General features: G+C 41.6%; 1 protein-coding gene across 1 annotated transcript; it reads right to left on the reverse strand.

The window, feature by feature from the left end:
• Positions 1–181: 181 nt before the first annotated feature.
• LOC141811296 (tyrosine-protein kinase receptor TYRO3) lies at positions 182–12554 on the reverse strand. The gene is made up of 15 exons (XM_074699300.1): positions 12360–12554; positions 11751–11809; positions 11022–11640; positions 9694–9849; positions 9200–9526; positions 7106–7292; positions 6872–6960; positions 6218–6316; positions 5699–5779; positions 5530–5622; positions 3138–3259; positions 2376–2485; positions 1952–2111; positions 1200–1336; positions 182–1083 (listed from the first exon to the last, which is right to left on the reverse strand). Exons 1-15 carry the CDS (start codon positions 12460–12462, stop codon positions 795–797), a joined length of 2631 nt encoding a protein of 876 aa, XP_074555401.1. The 5' UTR covers positions 12463–12554; the 3' UTR covers positions 182–794.
• Between the last annotated feature and the right edge of the window lie 1657 nt (positions 12555–14211).

A 14211-nucleotide genomic window follows, 5' to 3' on the forward strand; every position in this document is an offset into this window, starting at 1 on the left:
TAAATAAATAAGTAAAAAAGTAAATAAATAAATAAAGTTGAAAATAATAACCATTCTAGTAAAAACATAAATTTATTTTAGCAGTAAAAACTTAAATAATTTGGATAAAAAAGTCTTTATTTCCATTTACTGTACCGAACAGACAAACATTAATATTTTTTGTTATTCACGTTTAATTCCCAATAGCACAAGCCCATGCACACACACACACACACACACACACACACACACACACACACACACACACACACACACACACACACACACACACACACACACATACGATCAGCCTAAAATATGGAGACTTCATGAGACTGAATTTTTCAACTTATGAATATTTGCTACACTGTGAAAAAAAAAAAGGGGGGGGGGGGCAAAGAAGCTTGCGCCAGTGTACTGCTTTCTGTTTAATGCTCCTCTTCCTTTCTTAGTGCAAAAAATGTGTTTTAAAATGTAAAAAAAACATTAATATATCGGTTATATTGGTTACACACTGTTTACATGTACTTATAACAGATTTAAATATTCCATGTACTTAAAGAAATGTTGTATTTTAAAATGACAAACTATAAAACATCTCTTTATATCTAAAAGATGATTTAACACTGATGCTTGGGTCACTATTCAACTTTATAAAGAACTGAATGTGTGAAAGGCTGTGATATAAACATGTCATTGTTTTCAGTTTCTCTTCCTCCAACATGTCTGCACTCAGTTTGGATTTCTCGATAAAAAAAAACTTTTTGCATGATACTCCAAACTCTGTGTTTCAGTTCATCATAAAAACACCTCCTTTATTTACTATCACTCTCCCTTATGTACTTCAAGTATCCATCCTCACACTCCACCTCCTCCTCTCTGACTGAAGCTCCCACAGGTGAACTCAGGTATATGTTCCCTCTACTCCTGTCCGTGTGTGGGATGGCAGCAGCAGCCTGCAGGCCCTGGTTGATGTAGTCAGCCTCCTCGCTCACTCCCAGCTCTGGCAAGTCCGAAAGAATGCCTCTCAGAGTCTGGAGGAGATCCACAAAGTTGGGCCTCAGGGCGGGGTCTTCATCCCAGCAGCTCCTCATCACTCCGTACCTAGACAAGGGAGTAGACAGGGTTGTGGACAGGAAGAGACAGATTAAGAGACAGAGGAGATTTTTTGTGTGAAAAGTCTGGGTTAGTATGTTTTTATTATTTTTCTGAGCTCTTACAGTCCATGGTTGCACTCATCAGGTGGTTTCAGTCTTAATCCAGATCGCAGAAGATCCAACAGCTCGTGGTTTTGGACTCCAGGATATGGAGTCCGACCCCGGGACAGAATCTCCCACATGGTCACCCCAAACGACCACTGCGGATATGATACGGAAAACCATTTAACCTTTAAGGCTCTGAGATAGGAATAATCTTACTTTTATATATTTGCTTTGAAATAATCACCAGCACCAACGTGGTGTTAAATGCTAAATGCTATTTCTCTGTAACTATGGTACAAACTGAGTTTACAAAACTTGATTGTTGTCACCTTTCAGATAATACTGCTTCGTAAATACAAATAAATCCGGATAATAAAATTAATTATCTTGTCACTTTGCATGCTTGGAAAAGTTGTCTTGAGCAAAGACAATCTGCTCTCCAAAACAAATGCACATCTTAGTAAATGTCAACGTCCTTATGACAGAGGGTGTTAGGGCTCATAGGAGTCTGCTTCCCATATAAACACAACCCATTCTGACCACATGGTTAATTGCAATCAATGCCGCACAGATAATCCTCACATCAACTTTAAATCAAAAGTCTTAATTTAAGATACCTGACATTCAACCTGAAATTAAAAGTTCAAATAATCATAAAACTTATAAATAATCATGGGACATTTAGAAAATCCAATACTCTTTTTGAGTGTACTGTCAGTCATGTGACTGGTTTATCTAACATCAGTTTTACAGAGCAGACTTGAACTCACCACATCGCTCTTGGTGCTGTAAACAGACTCTGACAGACTCTCCATTGACATCCATTTAATCGGCACTCGGACCGCCACTCTCTGACGATAATAGTTGCTGCTGTAGATTCTCTTAGACAGGCCGAAGTCAGCAACACACACACGCAGGTCATCCCCCAGCCTGAGGAGGAAGACACACATCCTTTTATGGGGCTTTGAACAGCTATATTCTGATAGGACTGAAGTTTGGATACAGATATGAGAAGACAAAGTGATGTCTTAAATAATGTTAATGTCTAATGCTGCTTTTTTAACCCTTTTATTTGAACATTGGCTTTGGCAACATGTATTTTTATGCTAATAGAGCTTATTTTGAATTTAAATTTAATTAATAAACTAATGATCCTTCATTTCACCCCACAGTGATGCCCCCTGGTGGACTCACATGCAGTTACGAGCAGCAAGGTCCCGGTGGAGGAAGCCCTGTGAGCTTAGATATTCCATCCCCGCTGCAATATCGACCATGAAGCGAATGAGACTCTGAAGAGGAACAAACTAAAGAGACATTTCATTTTAGATCATCATCATCATTATTGTCCATAATCTGTCTCGTTGTATTTCTGCCTGGTTACTTTATTTCAGGATCGTGTCAAACCATTAGCCCCAAATCCCTTCATGGGTTTTATAGTGTTAGCTCATTTCCAGGTTTTCCTGCTGATGTCGGTACAATAAATCAGAGGGGATCTGCCTGCTTCAGGAAAATGTACATGCTTACTGTGTGCTTTGTTTAGGCATGAACAATGACTGCTCTGGAGGACCCCTAATGAACAGCCTGATTTTCCATGTCTGTGTGTCTGTTATTCTGTTTAAAGCGCCAGTGTGAGCTGGGTGCAAATCTAGGAAAAACACGTTTTTTTTTGTTTTTTTTTTAACCTTCAAACATTACTGACCTTTTTATAAAACTGTGAGCAGGTCTGGACTGTCTTCTATTTTAACAATCTTATTAAAGAACCATCATCAAGACCAGGAGTCCCATCCTGACTAGTACTAAAGTGAACTGAAAACTAGTGTTAACCCTGACGTTATCTCTGGGAAAGAGATCAGGAGTGGACATATGTATGTGTATGTGTGTGTGTGTGTGCGTATGTGTGTGTGTGTGTGCGTATGCGTGTGTGCATCCATGTGACGGTTGCTCTGTGTCTCTCACCATCGGGATGTCTCCATAGCGTGTTGCAATGAGGAAGCGCCGCAGGTCACCATGTTTCATGAATGGCAGAATGACCAGGGGCACAGGTAGAGGACAGTCCTGCTCCCTCTGCACAGCGACCCCTACAGGACAAACGCAGAACTTCACATGACGCGCAACTCACGTCCATTTACTTTCACAGCAAACACAAAGACTACAGCCATGTTTGGTTAGGCAGTACACCAGGAAAAAAGTTAACTGGTTAGCTAGACAGAAAGTAAGTTAATTTAAAAACTACTAAGATGGCTGAATAGTTAGTTAATCGGTAAGTTGGTTGGTAAGTAAAAAAATGGGTGGTTAGTTGGTAGGTCAATTAGTTGGCTGATTAATTTGTAATTCAATCAGTTAGTCAGTTAGTCAGTCAGTTAGTTAGTTAGTTGGGTGGTTAGTTGGTTATTTGGTTAATAAATTGGTTAATTAGTTGGTTAATTAGTGTGTAACTAATTGAATTGTTAGTTAGTTAGTATGTTAGTTTGTTAGGTGGTTAGTTGGTTTATATATCCGTTGGTTTGTGTGTTTGTTAATTAGTTAATTAGTTTGTAGGTTGGTTAGTTAGTTAACTTGTAAGTTAGTCAGTGTGCCTGTTAAAAAGTTAGGTAGTTTGTCGGTTGATTAATTTATTGGTTGGTTAGTTAGTTGGTTAGTTATTTGGCTGGTTATTTGGTAAATAAGTTGGTTGATTAGTTAGTTGATTGATTACTTTGATTAGTTTATAATTGAATAAATTAGTTAGTTAGTTAGTTAGTTAGTTAGTTAGTTAGTTAGTTAGTTAGTTAGTTAGTTAGTTAGTTAGTTAGTTAGTTAGTTGTTAGTTGGGTGGCTAGTTTGTTTATTGGTTTGTTAATTAGTTAATACTTTAGGTACACCTTGCTAGTAGAGGGTTGGACCCTCTTTTTCCTTCAGAACTGCCTTAATCCTTTGTGGCATAGATTCAACAAGGTCCTAGAAACATTCCTCAGAGAGTTTGGTCCATATTGACATGATAGCATCACACAGTTGCTGCAGATTTGTGGGCTGAACATCCATGATGAGAATCTCCCGTTCCACCACATCCCAAAGGTGCTCTAATGGATTGAGATCTGGGGACTGTGGAGGACATTTGAGTACAGGGAACTTATTGTCATGTTGAAGAAACCAGTCTGAGATGATTCCAGCTTTATGACATGGAGCATTATCCTGCTGGAAGTAGCCATCAGAAGATGGTACACTGTGCTCATAAAGGGATGGACATGGTCAGCAACAATACTCAGGTAGACTGTGGACTTTAAACCATGCTCAGTTGGTACTAAGGGGCCCAAAGTGAGCCAAGTAAACATCCCCCACACCATTACACCACCACCAGCAGCCTGAACTGTTGATACAAGGCAGGATGGATCCATGCTTTCATGTTGTTGTCGCCAAATTCTGACCCGACCATCTGAATGTGGAGCAGAAATCCAGACTCATCAGACCAGGCAACGTTTTTTTCAATCTTCTATGGTCCAGTTTTGGTGTTGCTGTGTGAATTGTAGCCTCAGTTTCCTGTTCTTAGCTGACAGGAGGGTCACCCGGTGTGGTCTTCTGCTGCTGTTGCCCATCTGCCTCAAGGTTGGACGTGTTGTGTGTTCAGAGATGCTCTTCTGCAGACCTCGGTTGTAACCAGTGGTTATTTGAGTTACTGTTGCCTTTCTATCAGCTCCAACCAGTCTGTCCATTCTCCTCTGACCTCTGGCATCCACATGACATTTTGGCCCACAGAACTGCCGCTCACTGGATATTTTCTCTTTTTGGGACCATTCTCTGTAAACTCTAGAGATGGTTGTGGGTTAAAATCCCAGTAGATCAGCAGTTCCTGAAATACTCAGACCAACCCGTCTGGCACCAACAACCATGCCACGTTCAAAGTCTCTTAAATCACCTTTCTTCCCCATTCTGATGCTTGTTTTGAACTGCAGCAGATCGTCTTGACCATGTTTACATGCATTGAGCTGCTGCCATGTGATTGGCTGATTAGAAATTTGTGTCAACGAGCAGTTGGACAGGTGTGCCTAATAAAGTGGCCAGTGAGTGTAGCAAGTTGGTTAGTTAGTTAACTTTTTGGCTAGTTTGTTAGTGTGTTTGTTGATTAGTTAGATAGTTAGTTGGTAGGTTGATTAATTTCTTGGTTGGTTAGTTGGTAAGTTAGGTAGTCAGATGAACTTTAAACCTTTCCTTGTATCCCTATCAGTGTTATCCTCTTTTTTTTTTAAAAAAAAGAACACTCCATGAGCAGTTCCTCCTCATGCACAAGGACTGGTCCTGTCTCTACAATCTGTACTCTAACATTAGAAAAAGCAGTTCAACACCTGTTTGTGTGGATGCATAGATTTCTCACCCAGCAATCTGACCACATTCTCATGGTGGAAGTTCTTCATGAGCTCTGCCTCTTTCAGGAAGTCATAGAGCTCAGCCTGACTGTGGAGTCCAACTGAAGGGGAAGACAAACATGAATAAACCAAAGAAGAAGAAATACAGATCTATGATAAATGTTTGAGTTCACTAACCTCTCATTGTTTTCACAGCCACCTGCATGTTCACATCTTCAGCTGGGGAATAGACTCCTTCATAGACTGAACCGAACTCTCCTGAACACACAGAGCAAATAAATTTAAACAAACTTAAACAGTGGTGAGGGAAAGAAATCCACAGACTGAAAATATTTAATCATTTAAAATATTTTGACTCCTTCTGGTGATTATTATCTGTCATGACTCCATCCCAGTAACATAAACCTTCCCCCTCCTCCTCATCCTCCCTCTTCTCGCATCTTCACAATTAGTTTATTTCTGATAACATAACTTTTAACTCGGACTAAAACAAAGACAATAATCCTGTGATAGCTGCCCACTACAGTTCAACCTGTTCTGTTTCACGCTTCAAATATAACAATCATTGAGCCTCACTATAAAGCTAACTGCTGTATGGCCTATGCTGATTACACATAAAGTTATAAATCAATGTTATACATAAAGTTTCTGCTCAGAACAATAATTCACATTCATGTTGAAGAATAGTAACCTGACCTCTGCCCAACTCTTTGCCCAGAGTCACTTTGTTTCTGTCAACCAGGAAATCCTTCAGTCTGTCACCAAATACCAACAGCTCCAGTCCTCCTCCACCAGCTGGAAGACAAAGAAATTACAACAGACATCCAAAACATTTTTAAAGAATTTTACAACAATCAAAAAGTTACAGAAAACTTTTCTCTGAAAAAAAAAATACAACAAGGCTCTCTGTTTCATTAAGATCATCCATCCATCCACCCATCCATCCACCCATCCATCCATCCACCCATCCATCCATCCATCCATCCATCCATCCATCCATCCACACATCCATCCATCCATCCATCCATCCATCCATCCATCCATCCACACATCCATCCATCCACACATCCATCCATCCATCCATCCATCCATCCAGCTGTCAATCCATCCATCCACTCATCCTTTATCCATCATCTATCTTTTTTCTATCTTCTAACTCATCAACCCTCCATACATCTTCTATTCATCCTTTATTCATCCATTTTCTAATCCATCTTCCACTTATCTCATATCAATCCTTTACCCATCGCTGTCCATCCTCTATTACTGATCCTTCACTCTCCTTTCCCTCTATATACTTTTTCTGAGACGGAAACTCTCATTAATGTGGTTTAAATGAATGGAACTAACTGTCAGCCGTTGGCAGGGCAGGCTCCGCCTCCTCAGGACGTCGGTAAGAGATTCCAGAGCTCAAGGGAATGAGGATTTCCTGTTCAAACCTTTCAAGACATAATAAGGTTGTTCAAGTTTGACATCAATACAGGTTTGTGTGGGTTTACATACAGTGTTGTTTAAAAGCATCAGTAGGTTAATTTATTTAAATAAATCAAAGTAACAGATGATAAATTATGTGTTTGTATTTGCCTGGGTTTGGCGTGTTTGTGTCTCAGCACACACACAACAACAGAAATAAATGTTGTGAGCAGCAGACTGAAGATTAACACCCCGACGATCAGCCATGAGGAGTAACGAGCTTTCTGCTGAGGAGATGAAGTGACGACCAAGGTCCTGAGGGTCGGCGTCACCGTTACATCTGTATGAGGAACTTTCCCTTTAAGAGAAACACAAGACGTGAGAGAGATGTGAACAAATAAAATTGAAATCTATCTATCTATCTATCTATCTATCTATCTATCTATCTATCTATCTATCTATCTATCTATCTATCTATCTATCTATCTATCTTCCACTGCTTATCTGGGTCAGGGTCATCCATGAAGACCAGTGGCCCCCATACCCAGCCACTACCAAGGCATTCCCAGACCAGCCAAGAGATATAATCTTGTCCTTTCTGCCACAACCCACAGCTCATGGCCATAGGTGAGGGTTGGAACGTAGATTGACCAGTAAATTGAGAGCCTTGCCTTCTGGCTCAACTCCCTCTTCACCACAACAGACCAATACAGCATCTGCATCACTGCAAAAGCACTCTCGATCCATCTGTAAAGCTCTTGTTCTTTTCTCTGCTTACTTGTGAACAAGACCCCAAAAATATTTAAACTCCTCCACTGGGGGCAAAGACCCACCCCCCAGAATGGCCAGTACACCCTTTTCCGACTGTGAACCATGGGCTCAGACTTAGCGGCGCTGATCTTTATCCCGGCTGCTTCACACTGCAAACTGCCCCAGTGCAAGCTGGGGGTCAGTGGTCTATGAGGCCAACAGGACCACATCGTCTGCAAAAAGCAAAGACAGGATCCTGAGATCCCCAACCCTGACTCCCTCCACCACTTGGCTACACCTAGAAATCCTATCCATAAAATTAGAGCCCACTCATCAACAGGTGGTGATTGGTCGACAGCTCCGCCCCTCTCTTTACCCGAGTGTCGAAGACATGCGGCCGCAAGTCCGATGACACGATTACAAAGTCGATCATCGAACTGCGACCTAGGGTGTCCTGGTGCCAGGTGCACATATGGACACCGGGTTCAGATCGGGGGGGGCGATCCTTCCAATCACGCCCCTCCAGGTCTCACTGTCATTGCCAACGTGAGCGTTGAAGTCTCCCAGTAGGATAAGGGAATCCCCAGATGGAGTACTTTCAAGCACTCCCTCCAAGGACTCCAAAAAGGGTGGATACTCTGAACTGTTATTTGGACCATAGCCACAAACAACCGTTAGGATCCGTCCCCCCACCCGAAGGCGGAGGGAGGCTACCCTCTCGTCCAACGGGGTAAACTCCAACATACAGGCACCAAACCAGGGGGCAATTAGTATCGCCACCCCTGCCCGCCGCCTCTCACCATCGGCAACTCCAGAGTGGAAGAGAGTCCAACCCCTCTCGAGAAGGCTGGTTCCGGAACCCTTGCTATGTGTTGAGGTGAGGCCGACTATGTCTAGCCGGAACTTCTCAACCTCCCGCACCAGCTCAGGCTCCTTCCCCGCCAGAGAGGTGACATTCCACGACCCTAGAGCTAGCTTCTGCAGCCGAGGATCAGTACGCCAAGGTCCCTGCCTTCGGCTGCCACCCAACTCACATGGCACCCGACCCCTATGGCCCCTGCGGGTGGTGAGTCCACGGGAAGGGGGTCCCACGTTGCCTCTTCGAGCTGTGCCCGGCCAGGCCCCATGGGAACAGGCCCGGCCACCAGGCGCTCGCCATCGAGCCCCACTCCCAGGCCTGGCTCCAGGAGGGGGCCCCGGTGACCCACGTCCCGGCAAGGGAAACCTGGCACCATTGTTTGTACTCATCATTAGGGGTTGTGTGAGCTACACTTTGTCTGGTCCCTCCCCTAGGACCTGTTTGCCATGGGAGACCCTACCAGGGGCGTAAAGGCCCCGACAACTTAGCTCCTTGGATCATTGGGACACACAAACCCCTCCACCACGGTAAGGTGGTAGCTCATGGAGGAGCCATAAAAAAACACAACTTGGAAAATAAAATAATTTGATTTTTGTTTGAATGTGACAAAATGCAGAGAAACATTTAGATTCTGTGTGAATAAATGCGTTATTTACATCTGTGAATCATAATGCTGCTGGTGGATGGAGGTGGCGCCCCCTGCAATCCTGACACCTGGTTCCAGGCTCTCACTGACAGTCTGTAGTCACTCTTAGGATCCAGTCCAGAAATTCTGACCGAGGTTCCAGTCAGACCAGCAGAGGCTGGAAGGAAAACCACTTCCCTTCCACATTTCCTTGACTGATGTCCATTACCCACTGTCTCCTCACATGTCAGGTCGTACATCACTTCCTGTCTGCCCCCCAAGTCATGAGGAGGGTCCCAGCTGAGCCACAATGAGTCGGTGTGATGAAGGATCAGATTCAGAGGAGCAGAGGGCGGCTCTAGGAACGATGCATGAAACAAACAAGGTCCAAATAGAATCAGAGACTTATAACAGCAGTTTTATCACAGTTATTATGATAAGAATTAAATCAAAATCTTAAATATTACTGATATTAAACAGATACAGTAGAAGGCCTTGCCGTAGCTCTGTTATACTGATTCTTACTGGTGCAGCCAAGGTCTGCGGGGTCAGAGGACAGGCGGCTGAAGCCCTGAACACACTCACACATCTCTGATCCCTGTGTGTGTGTGTGGCTGTTTGGGGGACAAGGTCTGCATCCTCCACTGTCATTGGTTGGCTTGTAGAAGCCCCTCCCACAGGCTGATGAATTAGGAAAAGAAAACTTAAGATTGCTTTGTTTAACAAAAAAGCATCAATTTTTTACTCATTTTTTGTGTGTGCAATTGTTGACATACTCCTAAATTTGAGAGTTTTTTTTCAAAATTAAATAAAGATGTGATTTTATTTTTAAGAAAAACCTTTATGTGTCATAATTACTTCAGTTTATTTCTAACATCCTCATGATTAAAACTTTTAAATAATTACAAAAACAGGAAATCCACTGGATTGAGAAATTAGCACAGTCAAAACATAAACTGAGAGGAGAGGATGATCTTAAAGAGGAAGTGAAAGTCCCTGCTTTTATTTGGGGAAGGAAAAACAAAATTCATCATCATCCCAAAATAATCCTGATGTTTCCTGACTCAACACACAACTAAGCTGAGCTGAGCTTAGCTCTTTAAACAGTGTCTAATTTTAGCACCATAAACTAGCATCAGCTCTAAAAGCTAGGCTGTAAGAGTTAGTGTGTACTCTTATATTTCTGTAAGCTAGTGTTTGCTAATTGAGCCTTTGTTGCTAGTGTTAGCTCTTAAAACTCTGTTTAGCTCTATTAGCCAATTTGAGCCTTGTTAGCTGGTGTAAACTCTAATAGAGCAGTCTCTTTAAGCTATTGTAAATTAGGTTAGTGAGAGTTAGCCCTGTAAGCTAATCTTAGCCCTATGAGCTAGTGTAAACTCTAATAGTTACAGCCAGCTCTGGAAACTAGTGATAACTATGTTAAAGTGAGCTTTGTAGGCTAATGCAAACTCTAATAGTTAGCCAATAGTGAGCTAATGTTAGTGTGTGACAAGTGGGAACTCTGATAGAGTAAGCTCTCTAAGCTAATGTTAGCTTTGTAAACTAATGTTATATCTGATAGAGTTAGCACTGTATTCTAGTATGAACTAGTGTAAATTCTAGTGGAGTATGTTCTGCAAGCCAGTGTTAGTAACTCCCTATTTTTAGCTATCCAAGGTAGTATGAAGTCCGATATTTAGAGGTAGCTCTGTAAGCTAATGTTAGCTCTGTAATCTCATGTAAACTGATAACTCCTCTTCTAGTTTTATATCTTCTGAGTCTGTTTCTGCTTCCACACCCTTAGTTTTTTTCCATTTTATAAACACTTAAAACTTAAACTAAAAAGAATCCAGTAGCAGAGATTGAACTCTTACCCTGACAGCTGTTATTTGTCACATGGTGTCCAGGTTTACAGGTACAGCCACCCTGCAGGGGGCCCCAGATCCCATCAACAGTACACTCTCGAACAGGGGGTGAAACTTCAACAGCTCCACTTACACAGGATCCCATTACAGGACCAGACCCCACCCCTGTCCCCTTAAACTTGGCCAGGTGATTTGTGATGTCAGAGCACTTCCTGTAGTATAATCTGATGGATGTTACTAGCACACACGTTCCTGTGTATGAAAAGCCGATCTGGAAGCCTCTGCGGCTGACTCGACCGAGATCCAGGGCCCGACTTATGTTCGGGTAAGTCAGCAAATCCTGTTGAGGGGTGTCAACAGGGAATGGCCTGGAAGTCTGGAGGTCCAGGACTGACCCATCATGTCTAAATGCTGCGAGAGGTGTATCTGTGTTAAAAACGTGGATGTGGAGAGGACTCAGCCGACCTGACTCTTCTACTTCTTGTGTGAATGACACATCCATCATCAGGATGTGAGCATCTTTACGCTCCCACCACCGACTCAGAACTGTCCTCAATACTCGTCTTCTGCAGGCCTGAAGAACAGGAACCAGACCCCTGGTTCCCACCCTGAGAGGAACCTCATCCCACTAGAAACATGGAGAGATTGACATAAGGACGATATTTACTTCTTCTGATCTATTGATATTTATCTGTAGTTACATGTGTTTGACTCTGTTTGGCTCCAGTTTAAACTGACCTCTTTGACAGGTTGAGACGACCAGCTCAGAGTCGACTGTTTGTCAGAATGAAAAATCTCTGAACACAAAAGAAAAGAGAAACTTATCTGGACCTTTTTTTGAACTTTAAACTCAGTTTAACCATCACACTGTTTCTTTTACTTTACATCAGAGCGGAAAAGTCTCAAACATGTTCCTCTCCCATTGGCTGAGAGAAGATACTTGTTCACATTAATGGACACAATATAGGCTTTTAAATGTAATTTTTTGTCTCATGGTTCACTGATAAAATGTAGGCAGACTCAGATACCTCTGTTTGAGGTCTATAGTTTCTATCTGTAATTAAAGATAAATATAAATATGTTTATCTGAAACAATTAAAATAATTACTGTTTGCAGTTAAATCTTTTCCAAAACAGATTACCCAAACACATGCCTGTGTGGCTGTCACGGTGCTCACTCCTCAAACCTCATTCAGCCAACAGGTTGTAAAAACATCTGTACAAGCCAGTAATACTTGCTTTAAATTTTGATATGAACAAAAAAAACATCTACGCATGTCTAAGTTTAGTACATTGTGAATTTAAACTTCTTTTTTTGATCCAGAATGAATATCGGTCAAAACTCACCCTCTGCCTGAACTAGAGGGTCAGGGCTGGCTCCACAGATACAGATCCACAGCAGGGTTAGAAGGGGCAAGCAGCTCTTTAGTATCAAGTTTGATACAGCCATAGCTCAGCTTTCTTGGCTTTAGTTTCCACCATTCAGACAACCAGTCAGGTCCTCAGAGGTCACTTTATGATTGGACTAAGTGTTGACGTCTTTTGATGATCAAACTCTAAGTTATGTGGTCAGAAAACTGCTGACAGCTGTGTTCCACTGAAGAAAACGCCTACACTTCTTGGTTTTGCAGAGTTCCTCAATTTATCAGCCACTGTTTTCAATGAAACAGTAAAAGATGTAACCCTGCTCCATTTGGCTTGGAAAAACCAAAGCACATTAACAACTTTTGAGTGCATTTCAACAGATTTAATACCAGTACTTAACTCTTAAACTGCTCAGATTTTAACCAATCAATCAATCAATCACCCCCCCCCCCCCTTACAAAATAAAACTTTTCTTAGGATGTTAGATTATATTGGTAACCTTTTACTGCTATCCTTCTATGCAATGCCAATCGTGCCTGTGCTGGTGCATGAAGTGTACCGTACCAAAGCACGCCTCTCTGAAGTGTGCCTGAGCACGGTACTCATGCAGTTTGGTCAGACTGGCCAAATGAACTAGTTGTGTATGTGTGTGTGCTCTTTAATTTCTTACAGTTACAGTGTACATTATCCTCCTCTTTTTACAACATAACTATCTTCTCAAAACAGGACATTATATTAGAATTTCCTGTTTTATAAGATACTTTCTTGTAAAAACAGGATTTCCCATGAAACTCTGCTGCATGTTTTTGCCACTATGCTTTTTAGTGAGTTTTAGTTAATAGTTACATGTTTCATGTTTCTTAATAGAGATGACGTTAAAGATTTTCAGGGATTTACTTTACTTTTCAGATTTGATGAGATTCTATCTCATCAAAACAGGAAAATCAAAAATAAATTCCTGTTTTTGGGCGATAGTATCTCATGGAAACTAGAAATTCTAGAATAAATTAATTTTGTAAAAACATGAAATTTAAAGATAAATAAAAAATCCTGTTTATGTAATTTAGTTCTGTTGCAAAAACGGGGGACTTTTTTTTTTCCATGTGAATGCAATATGCCACTGTAGGCATGGACGTGGTTCCCTGTTTTTCTGCAGCTAGCCAAAAGTCGACACTTGATCAACTGCAAGACCAGTATGACATGCAGGCCTATGTGCTGGGAGTGCAGTGTCACTCAATGTATATGAGTGTGTATGTGTGTGTGCTCTTTAATTTCTTACAGTTACAGTGTATATTACCGTATATTCCCCATATCCTCCTGCAGTTCTTCTTGTCTCCACCAGGTGTCCTCAGCGCTCTCCTCATGTTCAGCTCCCTCTCTTCCTTTCCTGAGAACACACTGACCTGGGTTTCATTGGGTTATGTTTTTCTCTTGCTTTTCCTTTTCTTTCTTTTGGTAAATGCATCGAAAACTCTGCAGTCTACCCTGTTTTCAGCTTCAGTTATTTTTAGTCCATGATTGGGTCTTTAAAAAAATGATCCCAAAGTTGATGAAACTAGAAGAATTGATGCTCATTTTGACTATTTAACAATAATCTCAGTGATTTTCACCCCAAGGCTACTTTACTACAAGGTACAGCAGGGTACAGCTGCAGCATGTAGTGAAATTTGGAATTATTCCACCAGGTGGTGCTGTGTCTCTAGTGCCTATACTTTGGCTTTGGTTGCACAGACTGATCACATGTTTTTTTGATGCAACTTCATCAGAAAAATAGGTTATTTCTTTTTTTCTTTTTCCTTTCTTTTTCTTTTTTTTTTTATACTGCTGCAGCCTG

Source organism: Halichoeres trimaculatus, unplaced genomic scaffold (genome assembly GCF_033239565.1).
Source record: "Halichoeres trimaculatus isolate MK-OKI-2021-1 unplaced genomic scaffold, fHalTri1.1 fHalTri1_scaffold_22, whole genome shotgun sequence".
Taxonomy (NCBI): Eukaryota; Metazoa; Chordata; class Actinopteri; order Labriformes; family Labridae; genus Halichoeres; species Halichoeres trimaculatus.

Excerpts from the sequence above, each read along its gene's own strand:
- LOC141811296 (XM_074699300.1), bottom strand. The coding sequence starts at position 12,462 with ATGGCTGTATCAAACTTGATACTAAAGAGCTGCTTGCCCCTTCTAACC. Across the intron at positions 11,641-11,750 it reads CGTCTCAACCTGTCAAAGAG|TGGGATGAGGTTCCTCTCAG; the intron begins GTCAGTTTAAAC and ends CCATGTTTCTAG. Across the intron at positions 9,527-9,693 it reads CGCAGACCTTGGCTGCACCA|AGCCGCCCTCTGCTCCTCTG; the intron begins GTAAGAATCAGT and ends CATCGTTCCTAG.